The following is a 26,555-nucleotide window of genomic DNA, read 5'->3' on the forward strand; positions in this document are numbered from 1 at the left end:
GAATTGGCTTAATGGTTTCCTGTAGAACACCTTTAGATTGCATTGGGAAACCATCAGACGCATTTAGAATCAGCCACTGGTCTCCTGTTACACCATTAGGATCCTTTACACTGTGATATCAACCCATTAAAAAACACATTACAGAACCAGCACGACTGAGACTCTGGCAGCACTGGGCAGTGTGGTCCTTCCTGCAGCTGTTAGACTGAACAACCAGCACTGCTCCCAGTAGAACCTCCTCCACCCCCATTAGACCTCACACACCTACAGCACATAAACTGTGAATTCATCTCCATCTCCTGTGTGCAACATAATCAATACTCCATGCGCAAAACATGTACAATATCTAAAGTGTAAAGATTTTTTGCTGTTTCTATTTATGTTTACATTGTTAATTCATCATCATTCCCATGTGTAATATAATCAATACTCCATGTGCAATTCGGGTAAACAATCCTTGCAGTGTAAATATATTTTTATATATATATATATATATATATATATATATATATATATATATATATATATATATATATATATATATATATATATATTTTGTATTTGTGATGTTTATATTGTTTTTGTGAATATTTTATGTGAAGGATGGAGTTCATATTTTTTATCTTTAGTAATATATATATATATATATATATATATATATATATATATATATTTTTTGTCTATGTAGCAGAAAGTAATAAACCGTAATCGTGTTAATTCTTAATTACCTTGTTTGTTAATTCTCTACTTATTACTTCTTTTCCTGATATTCACACATCACACGTCTCATGGTCTTTAATCTGTCTGTTGTATTTGTCTCTTAGTTTCATCCGTGTTATCAGTCTGTGTTTGTCTGGTCTGTTCAGTGTTGATGTTGTTTTTAGTTGATTTTACTGCACAGCACTTTCACCGACACTCGTCATTTAACTGTGATGGGCAGAGTACTGAGTACACTGGACTACATAGGTTATATTACATAATCAGTTATTAATCTCAGTGTTACTGAGCTCTGCTAAAGCCTGAGTAGACTGATAAATCAATGTGATCAGTTATTAATCTCAGCGTTACTGAGCTCTGCTAAAGCCTGAGTAGACTGATAAATCAATGTGATCAGTTATTAATCTCAGTGTTACTGAGCTCTGCTAAAGCCTGAGTAGACCGATAAATGACTACATAACAGGTTACACTATGTTAGTGTAGTTTAATGTAATTGCAATTTTTAAAAAGTGCTATTTAAATAGTAAAAATGTGATTATTATTATTATTATTATTATTATTATTATGCAGTGTTTTCTTTTAGCTGGGTTGATGTAACCTTGATGTAAATCCGATTCAGCGTGAGCCTCACAATCACTGACAATACAAACAGAACGAACCCACTCTGTGCAGTAAACGCCTCGAACACAAACTAATCACCCCCTCAGATTAATTACAGCAGGAGTGTCCACACGCACTGAACAATGAGCGCAGAGAAAAGACCGCGGCGCACGTCTACGATCTAAAAGGCCTCCATTTTAATCAACATCTAAATAACAGACCGAATACAAAAGCCTCAACGGCACATAAAAACATAACACACCGCAGGACAGTCATAACAATACTGCAATATGATAGAAAACAAAACATGTTCAGATCCAAATCTACAATTTAATCATTAAAAAAAGAAAAAAAGGAAAACAGCCTACACCACTGAATTATCTCTGAAGGGATTAAAGGGACAGTCCAGCTAATTTCTCTCTGCTCTCTCTGTAGCAGCACAGACAATTTTCACGAAGAGTAAACTGCCGAGTCAGTAAACGCTCAGAACAGACGTCAACGGGCAGGTGCTGAAAGGGTTCTGAGTCAGCGGTTTTCTAACTTCTGGGAAACGTGCTGAGATTATCGTCTGTAGGGATGGAGCGTTCGCTGCAGACACAGCAGGCAGAGATCAGGCTGAAAAACTCTGAACTATCCCTTTAAATCAGATCCAGAATAAACAGAAATGTTTTTCTTTCGCATTTAGCTTCGGCCCTTAGTTAAAAGGAAGGACCTCGGCTGGACCGCTGAACTCATACGGACGCATTAATGATGAAATATCCTGAGGAAACGGCCGAGATGAGCTCTGATTCTAACGATGCAGCTTCAGCCTCACTAACGCTCCAGCACACCAACGCTAACATACCTAACACACACCGACAGAGTGAGGGAGAGAGAGAGAGAGAGAGAGAGAGAGAGAGAGAGAGAGACATAAAAGAACAACAGGAAAAGGAGGAGAATATCACTCTGACAGTAACACCCACACTGCGGGGGGCAGCAGCTCAACCCCCTGAAGGGAGAAGACCCCCGGGGGTCCACCGTAAGGCCAGAAAACTGTATGAAAAGTCTTTGGCTGTAGTTCAGCTGTAGTTAGGGAACCACAGTGTACGGCTGATACGGCAGCATCTTCTGCCGGTCATTAATCGCAAAAATCCACGATGGCTTCACAAAGCTCAGATTACCGTTCTCCATCAGAGCCTGAACACAGAGAGAGAGAGAGAGAGAGAGAGAGAGAGAGAGAGAGAAGAGAGAGAGAGAGAGAGAGAGGATATGTGATATACACCTATACATATATGTATACACACACACACACATATATAATATGTAATAGGCAGGCATTAATATGGAGTTGGTCCCCCTTTGCAGCTCTAACAGCTCCCACTCTTCTGGGAAGCTTCTACAGGATGTTGGAGAGTCTGTGGGAATTTCTGCCCATTCATCCAGAAGAGCATTAGTGAGGTCAGACACTGATGTTGGACGAGAGGGCCTGACTCACAATCTCCGTTCTAGTTCATCCCAAAGGTGTTGGTGGGGTTGAGGTCAGGGCTCTGTGAGGGTCAGTCAGGTTCTTCCACACCAAACTCACCCAGTCAGGCCTTTATGGAGCTGCTTTGTGCACTGGGGCTCAGTCATGCTGGAACAGGAAAGGTTCTTCCCCAAACTGTTCCACAAAGTTGGAAGTGTACAGTTGTCCAGAATGTCTTGGTGCTGAAGCTTTAAGATTCCCCTTCACTGGAACTGAGGGTTCTAGACCAACCCCTGAAAAACAGCCCCATATCATCATCCCTCCTCCACCAAACTCTACAGCTGGCACAGTGCGGTCAGGCAGGTAACGTTCTCCTGGCATTCGCCAAACCCAGACTCGTCCATCAGACTGACCGATAGAGAAGATTGGTCACTTCACAGAACACGTTTCCACTGCTCCAGAGTCCAGCGGCGGCGCTTTACTCCACTGTCTATCGAGACTGCAAGGCTATGAGCTTAAATTTATCCACCTGTTAGTAATGAGTGGCAGAAACACCTGAACTCAGTAATTAGGAGGTGTGCTCCAACACTTCTGTCTATGTTGTATAAATGTGTGTGGATATATATCATATTAAGAGCAGGTCTGGGAATCATTATTGTAATATTGGCCTTTGCGATACTGATATATGAAAAAAGGCTGCAATGCGCAAATGAGCCTGTGTGCTGTGAGCACTCTGACCAATCACAGATCAGCAGGCATGTTTTAACTGTAATACGCAACAATTATGTTGTGTTTACAAAATAATCACAACATAACAAATGTAATGTGGAACAGTTTCTCCAAAACTGACACGAATGAAATAGTAATAAAATAAAAATAAGCAGAATATTCAGATTTTTTCTCCTGACTGCATGAAGGAACACAAAACTCTCAGCTAACAGAAGATAAAATAAAATAGAGCTCTTACATCCTCAAAAGAGTCGTCCCACCCCTGACTGGTGATGACAAACTGAACGTTCTCACCCATGTAGTCCTCCACAGCTCTGAGAGAGAGAGAGAGAGAGAGAGAGAGAGAGAGAGAGAGAGAGAGAGGGACATATTAAATCAGATAAACTCTACACTTATTAAAGATTAAACAGATTAATTAAAGAATCAAAGACAAGCACTCACAAATAGAGAATAAGGATCTCGAAGGGAAAGTCCACCGATTTAAAAATTCTGCATGATCCTCTTACCCGTTGAAGGCGATGATGTAGCGCTGGAGCAGACGTCTCTGATTCTCTGGAAACTTCCCATACAGATAAAACCGCTTCCCTGTCAGGAAGTCTGAGAGACAAGATGGACTCAGTCAGTAGAAAGCAGTTTTAAACTTAAGCACTCAAAAATATAACGGCAGTGCTAAAATGTTTCCTGCTGCTCTGTGTTCAGGAAATTAATGTATTCTTTTACATTAAAAATGTTTAAGCATTTATAAACTGATTTTGCTCCATATGAACTCAATTTGGACTCACTCAGGAGCGCCCTCTGGTGTTTGAGAAACCCAGAAGACATTACAGAGCGGTGATTCTCCTCTCTGAAGAAGCTAACCCTTAACCCCCAACCTCCCACCTCCAACCCTAACCTTGTTATTATAAGGAGCAGTTTAGATCCCCCAAGCAGGAGCTGCTTCTGCTCAGAAACCCTGAAAGTTCCTGCTTTTTCCAACCGATCGTCCTCCTCCTCCCCTCTGGGATTTTGTGACACCCTACCAGCTGTCCGAATAGCGGCGCAGTCGAGACACTTAACACTTCCAGCGGGAGGACACGAGTGTACACTACCCAGGAGCTTTTAGAGTGACATCACTGCGGACACGCCCAGAGAGGACGGACAAACACGGAGCGACCCAGATACACTTTAGATTCTGCGTTTGGTTGGTTTATATAATTATATATTCTTTTTTTTTGTACTTGGTGTAAAATAAAATACACAAACTACTAAACTGCCCAAAATATGAATCTATTAGGAATAAATATTTTAATCAATTTGAAAAACAGATAAATAACTTCAGGACGTTGGGAGATAAAGATAAATTAGTGCTTATATTAGGAGAGGGTCCATCAGCGTCCACTGCAGCCAGATAAGTGTATGTGTATCATCCACTCCGGGACAGTGAGTGACCACCACACCACAGCCTTTTCTTTTACTCACTGTTATATATGTACATCTGTAATATAGATGTTTTTTCCTTTTCTATTTTTCTCCTTGTTAATTACATAAATATATTTGATTATTAACTTTTTTGTTATATACTACATATACATATCAAATAGATTTTAATACTGTATATACTTTTATATTATTGACTGATATCTAACATTTCCTCTTCTTAATTATCGTATTGTTACATATTAACCTCTGTTTTGTTTTTTTTTATTAACTTTTAACATATAGACAGTTGTTGCAGTGCTTTGACTATGCAAACGTAAATCTGTCATGTTAATAAAGCAAACCTGAACTAAACCAAACTAAACATGGAGGAGAAAACCACACGAACGTGAACAGGCGGCTCTGTGTAGCAGCTTTCAAGCGGATCAAGAGGATCTAGGATTTCTGGATCATCCTCATCCCTGTGGCGCTGCTGGAGTGAGTGAGATGTTGAGGGAGATGTTTCTGAGTGCAGAGGAGGAGCTGATGGACAGACCTGGCAGTTCTGGGATGGGTTTATCCTCCTCCTCCTCGGCGTCCGTGTTCTCGTCTGTAGATCCTCCGTACAGGTCGTCCTCCTTCTCTCCTGACCCCTTGGTCTGCCTTTCCTCCGCTCCTCCTCCTCCGCTCCGTCTCACTCCTGCGTCCTCTCCTCTTTTCTTCTTCTGCATCTCCACCCTGAGAAGAACCCAACACCTCAATCTCAAACAGCCGCTAACAGGAAAACTCAACGAGACAAACAAAAACATACTGCTTTAATAATAATAACAACAACAACAACAACAACAACAATAATAATAATAATGATAATAATTGATTATATAGTGCATTTGCCAAGAACTTAAAGCACTTTTGAGCTTTCAGACTTGAGCCCAACTGAGACAGGATACGTTTAGCCTGGAGAGGATGGGCTAATGTATTCATCGTTAACGTTTCAGGCAGCTTTTTCAGGTTGTTGTTAAACGACTGTAGCAGAAACTCAGTTTATAGTTTATATTAATTCTGCGCTATAAATGAACCGCAGAAATGACCCCAGGTAAAAATAATCCTATGAAAATTGGTTTGTTGTTTTTCTAAAGAACAGAGGCTCGGTGAAGGGTTCAGATGAGCTCATGTGGCCCAAACCAATCCGCTTAAAACACTAAATGAGTTTTATGATTTTATGCGGCGATATTTACTGCTGAATGTAAAACGCTAACGCGTATGCTAAACTGCATTAGGTGAAAACATTACTGCACCTCCTCACAGAAACTAACCCAGGTAATGTTTTAGGAAATTAAATCGCTACTATCAAAATTTGAGAGAGAGAGAGACAAAGAAAACGATAAAGAGAAAAGACAGAGAGAAAGAAAGAGAGAGAAAGAGAAGAAAAAAGTGAGAAGGGAAAGAGCAAGAAAGAAAGAGAAAATGAGAGAGGGGCAGTGACAAAGACAGAGAGAGAGAGAGACAGAGAGAGACAAAGAGAGAGAGCGAGAGCGAGAGAGAGAGAGAGGGGAGAGAGAGAGGGAGAGAGAGAGAGAGAGAGAGAGAGAGAGAGAGAGAGAGAGAGAGAGGGGAGAGAGAGAGGGGAGAGAGAGGGGAGAGAGAGGGGAGAGAGAGAGAGAGAGGGGAGAGAGAAAGAGAGAGAAGGGGGGAGAGAGAAAGAGAGAGAAGGGGGAGAGAGAGAGAAGGGGAGAGAGAGAGTGAGAGAGAGACTGAAGAAGGGTCTCGGTGTGAGAACTCCTATCCCACTGAACTCCTCCAGAGCTCAGACTCTGTAAACTCTAAGCGCCGTCTGGACAGAGAAACACTAACGTTACTGTCAGTCGACACTGAGAAACAGTCTAAAATGACGGCAGAGACGCTCACAGTGGAGGCAGAGCCCAGCGGGAGACGTGGATCTGTCCAGAGTGTTTTGGAGAGCGCAGCTTTGGAATCAATCAATTAAACACAGCTCACAGTTCCAGCTGTGATCAATAAGAGCCCTAATTAATCAGAGCTGATCAGTTTCAGTTAAGATCAACAGCCCAGCTGCTCGGGGACCTCAACGCTATCTGATCAGAAACATCAAAGCACATACATTAGATCGACATCAGAGCATAATCCACTTGCAGATGCACAGACTTTCAGAGTTTAACTAAATTAAAGATGTAAACAGAGCCGTTCAGAGTGGTTTGGTGTGAAACGCTCTGCTCTTTCTCCCTCACAGAAGGTTACTACATTTATAAGAGTTTAGAGAACTTAAACTCCATTCATGGTGGAGGGATACATGCAGGGTGCTGTGAGGCAAAATAGTCCCCAAAGAAAACTGATTATTTCAGATTTTCCACTATTTTCCATCATCAACATTCCATATAAACCCAGAAGACTCGTGTAGGTTCACTGGTGGTTCTGATAGTAAATAAAATGTCTATATTTGTGTTGTAGTCATGGCGACCCCTGGTTCCTATCACCACCACTGTAAAGACATCTGAGCCCTTGTTCAGTCGGTCAGCCCAAATCCGATTTTTGTCGTATCCAGATTGATTTTTGATAGTTTGGACAGCAACAAACACATTAAATATGATTTTTGCAAATCAGATCCAAACTGAATTTGGAGGTGGTCTGAAATGCGACTCCCATTGGATTTTTACAGACGTGTACTAGGATATCAGCACATACTGAGACACATTTACAGCCAATACAATGGACATAAAATGTGGCTCCCAAAGTGGTTTGATTTTTGTCGAAGCGGGACAAAAGTGCTCTTCTTAACGTTTGCGTTGCGACTCCTGGAGGAGTCCAAAAAAAGGACATTATTTTGGTTGAAATGTCACAGATGTTCAGTCATCTCACATGACTGATTCACCAGTGTGTTTATGATGCACTGCAGAGATATTACAACTGCAATATGCAGAAATATAACCACAGTCCTGATACTGTGTTCCTATCATGCAGCCTCTTTACCTCCTGAGCTCATCCTCAGTGTCCATGCCTGACTCATCTTCATCTTCATTATCTGTGGGGAGAAAACAACACGAGTGAGTAGATTACAGCAGTAGGGCCGTTTTACATACACAACAAAGGTCAGCGCTATTTTATGATTCATACTGCCTTTTTTCAAGAAATAAAACAATTCAGCAGCTGTTATTCTTTACATTAACTTCAAATGTAAAGAGATCTCAAAACAGCCCGTCTTTGTAGGTTAGTTTCCAAGCATGGTCTGGAGGGTAAGTGATGTTTTTTATTTCAAAAAGGTGAGGAAATTTTGGTTTCCTACAACATTGGCCCTTTAAACGAAACCTGCTTCGGGCTGGGGGGATTTTGGCTTAGTTTACCTGGCAACCCTGTGTGCGTGTTGCCTTTCAGACGGTTTGTTTGGCTGAATAAAGATCAGCCGGGAGCGTCCGGCTCCACATTAACATAGAAATGAGGAACATGACCGAGTGTGTTCAGCGTCGACTGCGGGACCACACACACACACACACACACACACACACACACACACACACAGCGTTATCAGCCCTGACCTGAAACACACTCCTCTCACACTCTTCATTAAAACGCACCCCCCCAGCTGGAGTAAACACACTCAATATTAAACGCAACAGCGACATTTCAAGAGAAAAATGAGGGAAAAATCGTCCTCAGCGGCCACCGCGGCCACCGCGGCCACCGCGGCCACCGCGGCCAAGATGAGGGATGGAAAGTGCTAAATAAGTGCTTGTTAAATTTAAAGGGGCCAAATCATGCAAAATTAAACTAGTCTCGTTTTCACACTACAGCTTATTTCCGGACCCAGGTCCACCTGCTCTGTGAGTTCGGTACGTTTGGTCGAGTGGGAACGCGGTTCTGGAGCCCAGAGGTGGAACAGAGAACCGATCTCTGGTCCTCCTGAAGTCAGTGGTCCGGGGGAACTCTGGTGGGTCCACTGCATGTGCAGAAGCTCTCCGCTCCCATGTGGGGCTGCGTGATTGGCTCATTTTGTAACGTGACTGCTTTGACTTACTTCTAAAAGACCTACGAAAATAATAAACAGCAGTAAACGGATGAAGCTGCGCCGCCCATTCCGCACACCTGTGTGCAGAAAAGTGACGCACGGAATTGCGCAGTTCGGAGGGAATTCTTGTGTGTGAAAGGAATCCAGCACTAATGAGCTCCTCCCCCAAACGAGCACAGAATGGGTCCTGGGTGCGGACTCAGCTATTCAGGAGAAGTGTGAAAATGTCCTAAAGCCTCGTTTAGATGAGGTTAGTTTTACATAAGGAGGGGGTAATGTAAGTGTTACCAGCGCTACTCAGAGACTTCAGTCCCGCCCGAATGTGCCGTGTTACCCACAGTGTGCTCCTGCGCCAGTAAGGCTTCCAGCGCCTTTTACCGTCTATAAAAATTCCCAGGTAATGTTGATGATAAAGTTGATGCTAATGACACACTGCATTCACTTAAGAGAGACAGGTAGGCTAAATGTTTAGGGTAAAGGAAGTAACAGCTAAATTAAACGTTTTAACATCTTTTCTACTCGTTTCTGGAGTGAAGGCGGTGCGTAAATCGAGCAGCCGCTCCATCTCTGTCATTTATACTGAAATTTGTCCTAAACATTACAGACGTCCTGAGGTGAATCAGCATCACCCACCTCCTGTATGGAGAACTAGTCCTGTACCAACAGGACTTAAGCTGCACAAACAGCCTGCTTTGAATTCACCGCTTTGGTGATGTCACTAAAATGACCCCTTACATACATCCAACTATTCAGTCTACAGCAGTTTGGCCCCGCCCACTCGCACTGAAGTTAGAAGGAGTGTTTCAGCCTGGACTGCTTTTTGAACGAGGCACAATACAGGGCAGAGCTCATTTACATATATTAGTCTTAAAGGCACAGTAACAAAAACAGCCTGCTTAATTCTACAGGATGAGGAGAGGTGGGAAAATGGTCTATAAGAATCGATTAAGACAAGAAAAATGTAGGATATGGGCCCTTTAATTGACTACACACCTCCCCTAAATGCTGAATGTCCAATCATAGGTTATTAAATCTGTAATACAATCACAATTAAAAGCGAAAGCCGCTGGTTTTCTACTCAAACGGTGAAATTTGCGTCCTTAAAACTGCAGAGGAAACTTTTGTGATGCGTCTAAATTTAATCGCTCTGTCGTCATGAGTGAATCAGGACACCACTAGAACATCGAACAGCACTTCATCCGTTCCTCCCTCCTCCGCTCATCCCTCCTTTTGTCCATCTCTCATCCCATTACGTCACACGAGTGCTGAACAGGTGGACGAGGGAACGGGCAGCCGTGGAACTCTCCCTCGGCGAGGCTAATCCCAGCGAGCTAATGAACTGCATAAGCAAACTCTGACATGCAAATCTGTTTTCGGTGCGTTTGAGCACAATGGAGCGCTAGTGAATCATTTTCTGTGTCTTCAGGTTTAGAATGAGAGCTGAAGCACCTCCGTCTAGCACCTAGAGTAGGGTACAGCACGCTCACTAGCAGCCTATCACAGTGAAACGCATCATGAATATCAGATGGAGTTCACCGCATACGGCCCTGTTTCAATGTGTCAAAGTGGCCCTAAATTCAAAAACTATTCAGTGAGCATTCATAGAGATTAATGAATATGCATAATTATGCAAATTGAACCATTCTGCCATTCAAACCTTGCCGCTTTGCGCTACGATCTTACCTTCAGCAAACGCAGAAGCAATTTTAAATACAGTAACAATTCTTACAAATGAGCGAAGCCACTTAGAGGTGCACCGATACCACTTTTATTGATACCTGATCCTTAAGTATCGATACTAGTGATGTACCGATACTGTATCAGCACCAGCGCCGATACTGGCTCTTAAACACGTACCGATACCTACACCTACCCCACGAAGCAATTTCTGGCAAACCAAAACTTTATGAAAGTCAGCGATGTTGGATAACAAGCAGCAGTAAAAAGGCTAATGTCAGAATTTCATGGGAAAAACACGCTAAAGGAACCGCTTCTTTCCGTAATCACCCGCTGTGTGCTCCCGCCAGCCACGTGCCTCCATCAATCAGCTGCGGGATCTCGTAACCGTCACTTCAACCAAATCAGAAAAAACACAGATAGTCGCTGATACTAACAGCGTGAATGTGGCACGCGCCCGCCCCCCGGGCCCCGTCGACGGCCGCAAGAACACCCGAACACCGAGCGGTGACGAACCCCGGCGAGGACAGCAGGGACAGCGCCGAGAGTAGGTGGGTGGGAGCGCAGAGCCCGAGCTCCGCCAAGGGACGCGAGTGACGGCGGGAGGAGGAAGACAATGGTGCCGGTCACGAGAGGCACAAAGGCACGGAGTGAATCCCGAGCGGCTGAGCTGCGGCGCGGGGGCGGTCACAGGGAGGCGGAGCAACGAGCTCTCGTTCCCTCTCGGCTCGGGTGCTCACGCTGCCCTAACTGAGAGTCAGCACCTTTTAAAAAGAGCTAAGGGGGAACAGAGCGAGAGACAGGGACAAGCAGCAGCAACAAGAGACTGAGTGAAGAGCTGAAAAGCTCCAGTAAAGAAAAGGACCGAAAAGTCTAGGTAGAAGCCACTGAAAAGGTTTTGTTTGGTTTTGTTTTAGTTTATTTGGGGTGTGAATAAAAGTGAAGTGGCTGCTGCGACCCTGAATCCTGCCTCCAGTGTCCTCCTTGTGCCCGGGGTAGCACATGACATGCTACAGTGAACAACGGTTATATTTACTGAACTGACGCTCAGAGACGCAGTACGGGTTAATTAGACGCATGTATGAGACAAACGACTCGAGAAATCTGGACGTGAAACAACATTCAGCTCCGTTTCTGAGCAGAGGAGCTGCTGTGTGCTGATATGTAAACACCACAGGTTTATCTGTTTACTGATCGGCTCTGGTTTTAGCTTTTTTACACAATAAAGATATTTTACACTTACTTACGTTGTTAAACATGGGTCTTATTACTGATTATATAACAGTAAAAACTACATATATATTTCTTGATTTACTGTATAAGTTTTATGCAGATTTTACCAAAATAAAACATTTAAAAAATGTATTTGTATAAATATCAGGACTCAGAGGTTAGTTAGGTTAGACAGAGTTAGTATTGGCATTGGTACCTGGTAGCTAACTACAGCTAACTGCATTTTTAGCTATAAGTGGTATAAACAGTGGCTTATCAGGTTATTAAGCCTTTGTTCTCTGTTCCAAAGCTCAGCTACACTGACGAGGGTCACCCTCAGTGTACTCAGAGTTTAAATACAGGCTGACTGACTGATTGATTGATTGATTGATTTATGCTGACTCGATGCTTCGACTCGAGGCGGGGCAGACAGTGAGGGAGGAGCAGACGGTTAGGGAGGGGCAGGTCAGCCACAGCAGGTCAGAAACAGCAGCGTCAGATCAGAACCTCGATCATCCGTCGATCCTCCGTGTTCATCCTCCACACTCGCTGCCTTCTTCTCTGGAGTCTTCTTTGGGGTGATCTGCCTCTTCTCTGGAGTCTTTGGAGAGAGAGAGAGAGAGAGAGAGAGAGAGAGAGAGAAAGATAGAGAGAGAGGGAGAGATAGAGAGAGAGAGGAGAGAGAGACAGAGAGAGAGACAGAGAGAGGGGAGAGAGAGACAGACAGAGAGAGACAGACAGAGAGAGACAGAGAGAGAGAGACAGACAGAGAGAGAGACATCAGAGAGAAATAAGGATATGAGACCTTTTAAACACACACACAGACTGTGTGGCAGGAAGTCAACAACCATACATGAGACGTTTCTATGGTAACGTTGTGAGTCCAAGGCTGGGTCTGTGGTTTCATTCAGAGCTAAAGATGCTGAGAAATTATTCAGCATCTATTACAAACTATTTAGTACCCACTACGAATTATTCAGCATCTACTATGAATTATTCAGCATCTACTATGAATTATTCAGTTACTATAACTTTATTCAGTATGTTCTATGAAACTAGCGTGCACTGCTTCACTTAACCTTTACAGTACTGCACATAATATTTGTGTGTGTTTTATGTGTGTTTATTATCTTAGTGTGTTTATTATTTTTGTGTGTTTATTATTTTTGTGATCTCCTGCCAGACCAAACAGAAGTAATCAGTCCAGTGAATAAGTTCTGATTCTGGTGTTCTGAATGAGAAAGACATAAAGAAATAAAAGAATCACTTTTTTCTTCTCCTCATCGCTTCTGTCGTCGTCCTCCGGGGACGCTCTCCTCCGAGCTGGACTCGGCTCCGTCCATCAGATATCTGCACAACAAAACATGACATATAAAAAAACGCACACACACACAAACAAACACACACACAGATCTGAGTTTACTACAGTGCGCGTGTGTGTGTGTGTATGTGTGAGTGTGTGTGTAGAAAAGAGCGAATGGAGGGAGAAAACCCAGAGAGCCCCTCGTTATTGTGCGAGAGAGTGAGTGAGCGATTCATTCTCCACTTCAAAGCAAGTGTCTGCTTTAATTACTGATTACAGATACAGCCATTAAATACAGAATACATCACCATCACAATCACAGAGGGGGGGGCAGAGAGAGAGAGAGAGAGAGAGAGAGAGAGAGAGAGAGAGAGAGAGAGAGAGAGGGGGAGAGGGAGAGGGAGAGGGAGAGAGAGAGAGAGGGAGAGAGAGAGAGGGAGAGAGAGAGAGAGGGAGAGAGAGAGAGGAGAGAGAGGAGAGAGAGAGAGAGAGGAGAGAGAGGGAGAGAGAGAGAGAGAGAGAGAGAGAGAGAGAGAGAGAGAGAGAGAGAGAGGAGAGGGAGAGGGAGAGAGAGAGAGAGAGGGGGGGACAGAGAGAGAGAGAGAGAGAGAGAGAGAGGGAGAGGGAGGGGAGAGAGGGGGGGGGCAGAGAGAGAGAGAGAGAGAGAGAGAGAGAGAGAGAGAGAGGGGAGAGAGAGAGAGAGAGAGAGAGAGACAGAGAGAGAGAGAGAGAGAGAGAGACAGAGAGAGAGAGAGAGAGAGAGAGAGAGACAGAGAGGGAGAAAGGGGAGAGAGAGAGAGAGAGTGACAGACAGAAAAAGAGAGTCATATATAGACAGAGACTGTGTGGCGGACTCACACCTCAGACACCTGAGACTCGAGGCTCGGACTCGCACCTCAGAGACTTAAGGCTCGACTCGGACTCGCATCTCAGAGACCTTAGAAACGACTCAGACTGGCATCTCAGAGACCTGAGACTCGAGGCTCGGACTCGCACCTCAGAGACTTGAGGCTCGACTCAGACTCGCATCTCAGAGACCTGAGACTTGAGGCTCAGACTCGCACCTCAGAGACTCGAGGCTCGACTTGGACTTGCACCTCAGAGACCTCAGAAACGACTCAGACTGGCACCTCAGAGACCTGAGACTCGACTCGGACTCGCACCTCAGAGACTCAAGATTTGAACCGTGCCTCGGCCCCGACTGTGAGGAAATTGAATAATTCACAGAATGCGTTTGTGACTCTGAGGCTCAGAGCTGCAGACAGAACAGCCACGTCAGACAGAAGCCTCGACACGTCTGCATTCAGAATCAGACCAAACGCTCTCAGCCTGTGACCGACTCAGTCTGACACACAGTAACTCAGAACTGGGCTCTGGGGAAACGGCGCTGATCGGGGAACAATCAATGACTTTCAGCACAGCTATCTACAAATAATCAATACAAACACGATCAGAAAGACAGAGCTGGAACGGGATATGGGAGAGAGGCCCCCCTCCTACTCCACCCCCTTCACCTCCTCCTCCTCACCCCCCCTCCTACTCCACCCCCTCACCCCCTCACCCCGCTCTCCTTCAGCTCAGTCCTTCATTACTCTGCATTTATTTTTCCTTCTGGTCTCAGATGCGTCTGAAAAGACGCCACAATCAGGAGCCATTAGTAAAACATCAAACACCGTCACCTCCTCCCTGCTCTCGGTTAATTATAAACCTCCCTGACTCTTCCTTCATTAAAGTGTGGAATTTCTGACACTGCGGCTTTTGACTTACATTTCTCATTTAAGTCCTCTAATTAAATGTTTTACTGCGTATTTCATTTTTAAAAATAATGTTTAACTAAAGTTCTTATTTCATTTATGATGATCAGAATTACAGCAGAACAGCTACATGACTGAAGTATTTCATTTTTTGACTGAGTTCTACATTGATTTTTCAATCAGTTTTACTGTTTTGTTGATTATATTTTTTGTATTTATTTATTTATTTATTTAATTTGTGGAGAGGAACGCTGCACATATTTGCTAAAATGCGCACGATTCCTTTAAGTGTTTAAAAATTCCCTTCCAAAATTTAAACTTCCTGACATTCATTAATCTAATAACCTAATGAAGCAGCTATGTCGGGGTCAGGGGTCGTAACCCAAACCTTAAGAAGAGCCATTTTGTTCTTTGAGCAAAATCAAACCACTTTGATTTTTCTTGTCCATTTTACCATCTTGGCTGTAAATATGTCTCAGGGTGTGTTGATGTTCTAATATAGACTAAAAATATAATATAAATCAATCTTCAGCTCAGCTACAGCTGCTTTTCTCGCATCTCCAGCAGGAAACTTTTCCTCAAAAGTAGAACAGTTTCTTGTAAAATGTCTCAACATTCGATATTTTACGAGGCTGAAGTCGCTTCTCATTCAGCAGCTTCTTGTTCACGACTTTTTAGTGTTTGAGTTTCTCGCTGCAGATTAAACGTATCAGGAAACCAGCTGGAGTGATTATAAACACTAATGAGTCCATTCGTCTCTAAATTATCGATGTCCATCTTAAATCTCTCTCTTTGCCGTTTCGTTAGCTACTAGCTAGGCGAGACTGTTGTCTGTGTTGCTATGGTGACCAGCAGTCTGCGCTGATCTTCAGGGTTAAAGGGTGAATTAGCAGTTCTACATTAACTCCAGAGTTTAAGACCATTTATTGTTAAACTGTGTTGAACGATCAGCAGAGCTTTATTTTACTGTAAAGGAGGATTATTTTATTATTACCTACTAATCTGATTCTGCTGTGGAGCCACAACAGGGCAGTAAAGGAGCCGCATAATGTCTGCGCGTTTGGGCTGATCAGTCAGTATCAGTAACAAAAGGACAGTGGCTGTGTTGTTTTAGGGGTTAATGCAGTCGTGTTCGTCCGCTGAAATGGGGAGTTCACTCACCTCTTGTAGGAGATTTTCTGTTTCCTCTTGTGACAGTCCAGCACCCACTCCTTCCGCACGATCAGCCCCCCCGCCGCCTTCACCTGCCCGTATTTAGGGGTGTTAGCAAACGCACAGCTGCAGAAAAGAGGAGAGATTCAAAAATGTTTATTAAACATTTCAAGAGTTTTGTATCGATAAAACAAACCGAATCACAAACGAGACGTGTTAAGCTGTGAAAGACTTTGGGCTGAATGATTTTGTGTGAAATATCTAACTGCAAATTTTCTTACCGAGTCAGAACTGTTCACAGTGGTGGTGATAGGAACCAGACGTCCACCTCTAAAAGCTCCCTCACAGAAAGTTCCTACAGTAAATGGTTATGAATTCACTGCCTGATGACTGAGACACTGTTTTATGATAGTTTAGAGAACTTAAACTCCATTCATGGTGGAGGGATACATGCAGGGCGCTGTGAGGCAAAATAGTCCCCAAAGAAAACTTATTATTTCAGATTTTCCACTATTTTCCATCATCAACATTCCATATAAACTCAGAAGACTCGTGTAGGTTCACTGGTGGTTCTGGATAGTAAATAAAATGTCTATATCTGTGTTGTAGTCATGGCGACCCCTGGTTCCTATCACCACCACTGTAAAGACATCTGAGTCTGTAATTTTCTCTACAACAGACCATTTAATATGAAACCACTCTGAATGACTTGACTAACACTGCAACGACAGAACTGTATAAAAAGTGAGAAACACTGGTGGAATTCCTCTTGAAGTACAGTTAAAATCAGGTACTGAAGTTCGTGAATTCAGTATGTACAGCTCGATTTAAGTCTTTCTGTCTCATGGCGGTGGATCAGATTTTACTGGGATGTATCACTACAGCAACTTATGCTCAAGTGTCCTACATGAGGTGTGTGGAGTCGGGGGTCCAGTCGGGCCGGTATTTCGCCCCCATGGCCAGCGCCTTCTCCCTCAGCTCCCCACGGAACGGGTTCTGGAACCCACTCAGCACGAACACCACCCCCTCCAAGATCTTGTTAAATGGAACCGTCTCTGCAGGTTTTGGCCGGGCTTTGGGTTTGGGTTTACTCTCCGGCTTCTTCTCTGGAGTCTTCTGGTCAGAAGAGGCTGAAAAGGGGAGAAATAACACGGATTAAACATGAGAACAGAATCAGTGCTGAATTAGAATGAAGGAGGTACACAAGCACACGGATCAGAAAAAGACAGACTGAGACCGTTTAGAGAGCCTGTAAATCACAACAATAACCAGTCTATAAAAACTGCATAATAGATAGGAGAAATGGAGAGCATGTTCTTTAGTGTTCTTCTCTTTAATGGACCAAACTGTTTTAATAAAACCCCGAAATGTTTTTCCCCCATTGTTCTTATTCACCCCCCAACCCTTGGCCAAAAAAAAGAAATCTGAACCGAACCGTGGTTTTGGAGAATCGTTACACCTCTACTTCATACTGAATGTATTTAAACCCAATGCATTAACAGAAACAGTAATAAGCTACTTATTACACAAAATCATCATTTATAGGGTACTTTCAATCAGGAGGTGTCCGTCCCAAACCCTAACCCCTAAATTTACACTTCTGAAAATAATACTTTCTTTTTTTGCATTTTGTTGTTTTAAAAGATCTTTTTGATTTATTTTAAAGTGAAGTTAAAAGATTTAGATTTATCATGACTTTAATTTGTAAATTAAAAAATGCTGTCCCATATTTTTATGTCACTACCAAAACAAAGAGTTTCGGTCTGTGGGCGGGGCCTTTTTAGCCACGCCCCTGCATTTCAGAGCAGGAAGTGAGGCTGCATCCCTGTCCCTCATGGCCACATGGTGAGCAGTTAGATCCCATTGTTTTGAAGTAAATGAGTCCCAAAGTCTGAAAATCAGTGTGGAACATTAAGAATCGCCATATTTTCTGCAGTTCAGCACTTTTTAGTGTTTTAATGTAAAATATGATGATTTTCTGTGTGAACAGCTGTTCAGAGCTGTGTTTGCTGGTCTGTACTGCTGAGTTTCTGAGCTCAAAATGAGCTAAAACTGTCACTGAAACAGTCACTACTGAAACAGACACTGCTGAAACAGTCACTGCTGAAACAGTCACTGCTGAAACAGTCACTGCTGAAACAGACACTGCTGAAACAGACACTGCTGAAACAGACACTGCTGAGACAGACACTGCTGAGACAGACACTGCTGAGACAGACACTACTGAGACAGTCAGTACCGAAACAGTCACTACTGAGACAGACACTACTGAGACAGACACTACTGAAACAGTCACTACTGAGACAGTCACTACTGAAACAGTCACTACTGAGACAGTCACTACTGAGACAGACACTACTGAGACAGACACTACTGAAACAGTCACTACTGAGACAGACACTACTGAAACAGTCACTACTGAGACAGTCAGTACCGAAACAGTCACTACTGAGACAGTCACTACTGAGACAGACACTACTGAGACAGACACTACTGAGACAGACACTACTGAAACAGTCACTACTGAGACAGACACTACTGAAACAGACACTACTGAGACAGACACTACTGAGACAGACAGTACCGAAACAGTCACTACTGAGACAGTCACTACTGAGACAGACACTACTGAAACAGTCACTACTGAGACAGACACTACTGAGACAGACACTACTGAGACAGACTACTGAAACAGACACTACTGAGACAGACACTACTGAGACAGACACTACTGAAACAGTCACTACTGAGACAGACACTACTGAAACAGACACTACACTACTGAGACAGTCACTACTGAAACAGTCACTACTGAGACAGACACTACTGAGACAGACACTACTGAAACAGTCACTACTGAAACAGTCACTACTGAGACAGTCAGTACCGAAACAGTCACTACTGAGACAGACACTACTGAAACAGACTAGTGAAACAGACACTACTGAGACAGACACTACTGAGACAGACACTACACTACTGAGACAGACACTACTGAGACAGACACTACTGAGACAGACACTACTGAGACAGACACTACTGAAACAGACACTACACTACTGAGACAGTCACTACTGAGACAGACACTACTGAGACAGTCACTACTGAAACAGTCACTACTGAAACAGTCACTACTGAAACAGTCACTACTGAGACAGTCAGTACCGAAACAGTCACTACCGAAACAGTCACTACTGAGACAGACACTACCGAAACAGACACTACTGAAACAGTCACTACTGAGACAGTCACTACTGAGACAGACACTACCGAGACAGTCACTACTGAGACAGACACTACTGAGACAGACACTACACTACTGAGACAGACACTACTGAGACAGACACTACGAGACAGTCACTACTGAGACAGTCACTACTGAGACAGACACTACACTACTGAGACAGACACTACTGAGACAGACACTACCGAGACAGTCACTACTGAGACAGTCACTACTGAGACAGACACTACACTACTGAGACAGACACTACTGAGACAGACACTACCGAGACAGTCACTACTGAGACAGTCACTACTGAGACAGACACTACCGAAACAGACACTACCGAAAGTCACTACTGAGACAGTCACTACTGAAACAGTCAGTACCGAAAGTCACTAATGAAACAGACACTACTGAAACAGTCACTACTGAAACAGTCACTAATGAAACAGACACTACTGAAACAGTCACTACTGAAACAGTCAGTACCGAAACAGTCACTACTGAAACAGTCAGTACCGAAACAGTCACTAATGAAACAGACACTACTGAAACAGTCAGTACCGAAACAGTCACTACTGACACATTTGGTAAAGTTTCAGTGGAGTTATGATTGTTTCGGTAGAGACAAAATGGAATGTTTAATCATTAGTTTTACTAAAATACACATAATTAATGTTTAAAGTCACTCAAAGCAAGAGGATTTTAGTCTAGTCCAAGATCAGTTAAAAGCAAAGTCAGTTTATTTAACTTTTTTTTTTACTTTGACTTTGAACCAACCAGTAAAATCTATCAATAAATGATTTTATATTATTTTATTTTGTATTTTATTTTTATATTCTTTTATTTGACATCTTAATTTTCTTAGATGATCTTACTGTTTTAATTGTGTTACTTTTACAGTCATTTTACTTGATTGCTTTAAATTTTAGGTCGCCTTATTTATTCTTTTGTGTTTAAATGTATTTATTCCTTTTAACTATTATATCTCAGTTTTATTTATTCTGCTGCTCCTCTTCCTAATTAAACCCGAACTGTTCTCTTATTTTTTCCCTTCCATTTCTCATTTGATTTCGTTTGGTTTTACTGTTAAGTTCTGTTCATTTTAGTTAGTTTAAACTGACTCAATTCCATTTTAATTTCTTTTCATTCTCTTGTCCTCTAAATGCTCAGCTGCACTGAAAATGAGAGTCACCCTCAAAAATGAAAATAAAGATTGATTGAAAATAATCCACACACACACACACACACACACACACACACACACACATACACATACACATACACACACACACACACACATACACACACACACACACATACACACACATACACACACACACACACACATATATATACTCACAGCCTGGGGAGAGGAGGGTGACTAATGTAGGAAACATACTATATAAATATGTTATTTTATGTTAATGCATATATAATATATATTTAATAACATAAAATTAACATATTAATATAGTATGTTTCCTACATTAGTCACCCTCCTCTCCCCAGGCTGTCAGTTAGAGACTGACCTGTTTTCCCCCTGGCCGTACTGGGGCTGGGCGTGTGTGCGGTGCTGGGTTTGGTTCTGGGTGTTCCTGAGCCGGCCTGTGGAGAACCCGCTGGGCTCGGCTTCTTGGCTGGAGGAGCCGGAGCGTCTTGTCGTTCTTTACTGAACTCAAACTTCCTCTTAACGGGAGCCTGTCGGGAGGGAACACAGGACAGCGGCTCTGCTCAGCTCCTGCTTCTAAACCTACTTTCAGCTCAACACCAGCAGGACAGAACTCACAAATAACAAAGGAAACTATGTGCATTTAAAATTAAACCGTAATCATTTATATGTGACAAGTTATTGCAGCATCAGCACAAAACCATCTTCCTTTACTTTACATAAAAAGGAAGACTGAGCTCAGCACTCCACACTCCTGCTCTCATTAGCCAGATGAGTTATGAAGGAGTGAACATGGAAAACAGAGAAACAGAGCCCCCTACAGGACAGAAATCACACTGCGGCTCATCCTCCCACTGCTAGGTGTGTACCTGTGGTGAGCTGGTGGTTGGCGGGGTCGGGGTGGAGGACTCTGACTGGAGCGCAGCTGCTGCGTAGCTCAGTTTGGCATTCTGAGGAGAAACTGAGGAGAAAGGAGAATCAGACACCACATTACGGCTACAGACACATCAGCATGATACAGTCACAACTCATTAAACACTTGGGCCCCCTCCCATTTCACCCCTCACCCCTACCACTCAGTCCTACCCCTCTGTTTTGCGTGTTCTCGTCTAGGGGTAGGGTGTCCCGATTCTTGTTGAGATAGAGGGGGAGGGTGAAGTGTTGGGGCTACATGACCCTCCAAACTCAGGTTTTTCAGAGACTCCAAACAGAGAGTTATGAGAAAAAAGAAAAACCAGCAAAATGGAGAACAAAAGACCAAAGAAACCCACAGATGTGAGAATTTTCGACATTAAACTACGATAACCACTGTTTTATCTTAGTTTAATGTCGTTTCAGTGTATTTTGGTCGTTTTCTTCATAACAAGCATAAAAATCACTAATAGTATGCTAATGTCTCGGTAGCTACCAGCTAATTTTCCATTCCACCTTAAATAGTTCAGCAGTTCTGACACGTGAAGCCCCAGAATGTAACTGCTGCTCCATTTAAGGTGGAACGTGAAAATTTGAATAAGAATCTGGAGAATATCCGACTTCAGCTTCATATCACTGAAGAATTAGGGGTGGTGATAATAAATAATTGCCCCCCTCTTTGAAGTCATATGATGTCCTAAATGTAACTAAAGCCCAGCAGTGAGGAGCTGAACTTTACCCTCCTCTGCTGTCACTGCAGACTGGCAGGGTCGCCTACAGAGCAGCGCTGGTAGCTGTTAATGAAGTGATGCTCTTTTTATTTGAGGGTCCCATTTCAGAGGGAAGATCTCAACCACTACCCTGTAACTCAGTAACAAGGGGCAACACTCGAAAACAAGGGGTAGGGGTGAAGATAAGAAATGGAACTGGACTTACATGACTGTTAGGATAATACACAATACACATTTCTGATATTAAAACATGCATTAAACATGTTTTACTGTTAATTACATCATTAAACTAGGGCCACAAGTAGTGCTGGCCAAACATTTTACCACAATATTTTGCTCCATAACATTCGAATGCAGGTGGTTTTACCCTTCAGCCCTGGACTGCTTTTAGTCGTGGCGTCTCTGCTGAAGAAGAGGCTGCCAGGCTGGAGGCTGGGTCCAGAGGACGGAGACTCGTCTTTTACTCGGAACTGACCCAGTTTAGTCAGTTTCTACCACAAACAGAGGGAGAGAGCGGTCAGAACTTTATCTAGAGGATGAATATATGCTCTATGCATAACAGCTGGAGATATGCTTTGTATATGATAGCTGGAGATCTTTATATTGTATTTTGTGGATGTTTGAGTGATGCTGAGATGAGCATAAATGCAGACAGAGTGACTTACAGGTGGAGTGGCAGCAGGAGCTTCGCTGTTATCTGGCGGGGAGTGGAACTTTATAAAGGCTATTCCATACGCTATGGTCTAAGATTCAGAATCAGACAAATGACAGTCACATTCGAATATTTACAGACTTAAGATCACTGAATGAAGAGAGAGAGAGAGAGAGAGAGAGACAGAGAGACAGAGACAGAGAGAGAGAGATGCCAACCTTGCTGTATGGCTGACTGCAGACAATCTTCACCCGGTCCCATTTCTCCTGAGCCGTGGCCTTCACCAGCTGCTGGGGGCCGAAAGAAGCGAACTCGGTTCATGTTGGTTCCTCCTCGACTCTCGGTGGGGGACATGAACGATGACGTCACCAACAGCACCTTCAGAGGGCGCAGACAGTGAGACCGAGAGCACAGACAAGTAATATTCCCAAATCTACAAGGCGGGAGGGCAGAGCCACACCTCAAAATCCTGGTCTTTGACGGACGTCGAGTGTCCAACCAGAACCTCGACGAAGGCAGATCCTTCATTTCCGATGTCTATACTGTGGACCTGCTCCTCTTTGTCAAACTAAAGGGATGAACACAGTCAACACGAAGGAGCACAACATCACCGTCCAAAGGACAACAAGCATCTCCAAAACAGAGACATTCTTTACTTTCATGTTAAGAGATTTTATTCCAAGAAATTCGGGAGCATTTTTACTGAACTTTGCACACAGTGTGAAGAACAGCTGCTGAGCTGAAATGATGTAGAAAAGTAAAAACAGAGACGAAACAGCACAAATTAAATTTAATCTGGGCTGTTTTGTAGCTTCGTTTCTATATATGAAGTGCACAAACGGTACATTTTAAAAGCTTCACATACTAGATTAATTTTTTCTTTTGAAAAAAACAAAGTGTGCTTTTTTTCATTCTGACGACAGCAGATATTAGAGTCAATGTTAACGTACATACTGGAGTACATCATTATATACATCATTATATATCGCTTCTCATACCATCAATGTGACATTCAACAGCTTTACCAAACATCACTTAAACCCAAACAGTGCAGCAGCAACAGAAACAGTATCTATAGAAGATAAAGCACAGATGACTTACTATTTCATACTATCATACTATTAGTTTCCCTTAATTATGACTCAGTATCTCATAATAATTACTTGTTATCTCATATTAATGAGAAAATTTATCTTAATTATGATGAAGTCTTAATTATGAGAAGGTAACTCAAAATTATGACACGCCAAGTCGTAATTATAAAGTGCTAAGTCATAATTATGGGAATGCAAGTCATAATTCTAAGGTGTTAAATCACAATTATGAAACGTTTAGTTATGTTTATAAGACGCTTAGTCATTATTATGACAATGTAAGTCATAATTATGGAAGTGTAAGTCATAATTATAAGATGCTAGGTCAAAATTATGACACACCAAGTCATAATAAGGTGCTAAGTCATAATTATGAGATGTTAAATCATGATTATAAAACACTACATCATAATTAGGAGATGTTAAGTCATCATCAAGTCATATTTAAGATAATGTAAGTCATAATTATGAGATGTTAAATCATAATTATTAGATACATCATAATTATGAGAAAACAAGTCATAATTATGAGATACTAAGTCAATTATAAGATGTTAAGTCAAAATTATGAGATGCTAGGTCTCATGATTATTATGCAATGTATCAGAATTATGACTTACAATCTCATAAAACTCACTGTCTCACAACTATGACTTAGCATATCATAATTGTGAGAGTGAGTTTTATGAGATTTTAAATCATAATTCTGATATATATCATGATAATCATGAGACACTAAATCGTAATTATGAGGCAGCAAATCGTATTTGAGACAGTATGTCATAGCTACGAGATTGTGCGTCGAAATTATGACAAAGTGATTATTATGAAACACTATGTCATAAAAGATGCTATGTGACAAGTCATAATTTTGGAAAACTCTATCATTATGACTTTCTTTTCCCAGTGGTGGAAACAGGCGAGTCTCCAAACCTGTAAAATAACTGAGGTCTGCTTCTCTCCTGGTCTCGCAGCTTTCCATTTCCTGTAGGTGTCGGAGCTCAGCAGGTTGTCCGCCTTGTGAGTCTGTGCAAAAACATCAGGGGTTCCCCCAAATAATAAACCCCGGAGAAACGTTACAGGGCAATTTTATGACTACCAACTCACCCCTTTTCTGTCCGTTTACTTACAGAATCCTCGCTGCTGCAGGACACGACGTGTTTGAGTCTAATCTCAGGCATTCTGGCTCTCAGCTGATGATGAACTCAGCAAACCTTTGACAGAAAAACAGGGCTGCATTAGTCAGGTGTGTAACCAGACAAAGCAACGGAACCTGTAAGATATGGATTTTAAATCTCTATTTAGGGAGAATTGGTCAGAATCTGCACACAAACACTGAAATTAAGATTAATTAAGGATATTAATCTAAGAGACTGGCTCTCTACACAGATAAAATACTTCTTATGAATTTATCCGTTCCACCTTAAACGGTGCAGCAGTTGCATTCTGGCGCCTCAGACATCAGAACGCAACTGCTGCACCATTTAAGGAGGACCGGATCAATTCAAATAAGCTTGGAACAGAAAGCTAACTGGGCTCGTTTACTGTAAAAGATAACACAACCCTAATAAAACAGAATGTAGTCTTTAACACAGGCGGAACACAGAAATGAGGTTAATAACTATGCAGTTAAAGTAAACAAAGCTACAGCAGCACAAACCCCATTCATTTAAGCGGCCATGCTAACACGCTAACTAGCCAACAGCAGCTAACAATAGGGAGCATCATACTAAAGGGCTTAAAGTGCAAAATCAGCGTTTAACAGCTGAAACCTCTACACGCGGAGAGCCGCTCGAGGCTCCAGATTTCACTTACAGTGCATAAAATAACGTAATAAAGCGGATTAAACGCCTTAAAGCGCCAACGGAGGGAAAATCAACACTCACAAGCCGTGGCGTCATATCCGGTTCTCCGCCGAGGTGGCGCTCCAATTCGAGCAGAATGACTAGGTAGTGCACACTAGCGGCTCAGACTTAGAGCCCAATTGGAACACAGGCGGAGATTCGTCGCCATCTAGTGGTGAGAGGCTGCAGTGCATGACAAAAACCTTTTTGAAAAGGGTTCTATAAAGCACCCAAATAAGGTGAAGATGGTTCTTCAAGGGTTCTTTAGTAAAGAAAATGGTTCTATATATTACTATGAACACTCAAAGAACTGTTTGCCACATGAAAGTGTTCTTAAGAATGCGCTGTAGATGGTCCTATATATGGAACCTTTTTAAAAAGGGTTCTAAATAGCTCCAAAAAGGGTTCTTCTATTGTTATGATGCCAAGCTTGTAACAGTAGAAGAACCCTGTTGGGTGCTATATAGAACCCTTTTCTAAAAGATTCTCCGTAGAACCATCTACAGGATACTCTCCACCAATCTGAAGAACCCTTTGATCATGCATGGTGAAACGGTTTTTCAGATTGATGGAGAATGTTTGACATCGTAAGCTTGACATCGCAACAATAGCAGAACCCTTTTGGTGCTATATAGAACCACATACCGCATCAATCTGAGGAACCCTTTTTTATCATGTAAAGGGTTCTTTGAGTGTTCATTGTACTATACAGAACCACTTCTTGACGGAAGAACCCTTGAAAAACCATCTTTTTTCTACTAAATGAAACTCTTCTAGGAAACTTTGGTTTTCTGTGATATGTCCCTTTAAAAGCCAGCGTGTTTTAAAGGAGGGGATGGCTGTGATGTCAGAGGGTCGTGTGATCTGTGGATCAAAGCTCTGAGAGGAAAGTGTTGAAAGTGATGAGAGGTTATCTGATGGCGC

General features: G+C 42.6%; 1 protein-coding gene across 1 annotated transcript; it reads right to left on the reverse strand.

Annotated features, from left to right (window-relative positions):
- Window positions 1-1,492: 1,492 nt before the first annotated feature.
- Window positions 1,493-25,694, reverse strand: xrcc1 (X-ray repair complementing defective repair in Chinese hamster cells 1). Its single transcript, XM_036558680.1, is given in 20 exon segments — window positions 1,493-2,493; window positions 3,729-3,804; window positions 3,997-4,087; window positions 5,442-5,623; window positions 7,871-7,922; window positions 12,300-12,393; window positions 13,060-13,101; window positions 13,103-13,142; window positions 16,011-16,127; window positions 16,909-17,131; window positions 20,760-20,928; window positions 21,268-21,359; window positions 22,409-22,532; window positions 22,707-22,784; window positions 22,912-22,995; window positions 22,997-23,071; window positions 23,154-23,261; window positions 24,721-24,813; window positions 24,918-25,001; window positions 25,603-25,694. Coding segments are annotated over 19 exon segments (1,899 nt in total). The 5' UTR covers window positions 24,969-25,001; window positions 25,603-25,694; the 3' UTR covers window positions 1,493-2,385.
- Window positions 25,695-26,555: the final 861 nt, after the last annotated feature.

The sequence above is a fragment of the Colossoma macropomum genome, unplaced genomic scaffold (assembly GCF_904425465.1).
Source record: "Colossoma macropomum unplaced genomic scaffold, Colossoma_macropomum, whole genome shotgun sequence".
NCBI classification, from domain to species: domain Eukaryota; kingdom Metazoa; phylum Chordata; class Actinopteri; order Characiformes; family Serrasalmidae; genus Colossoma; species Colossoma macropomum.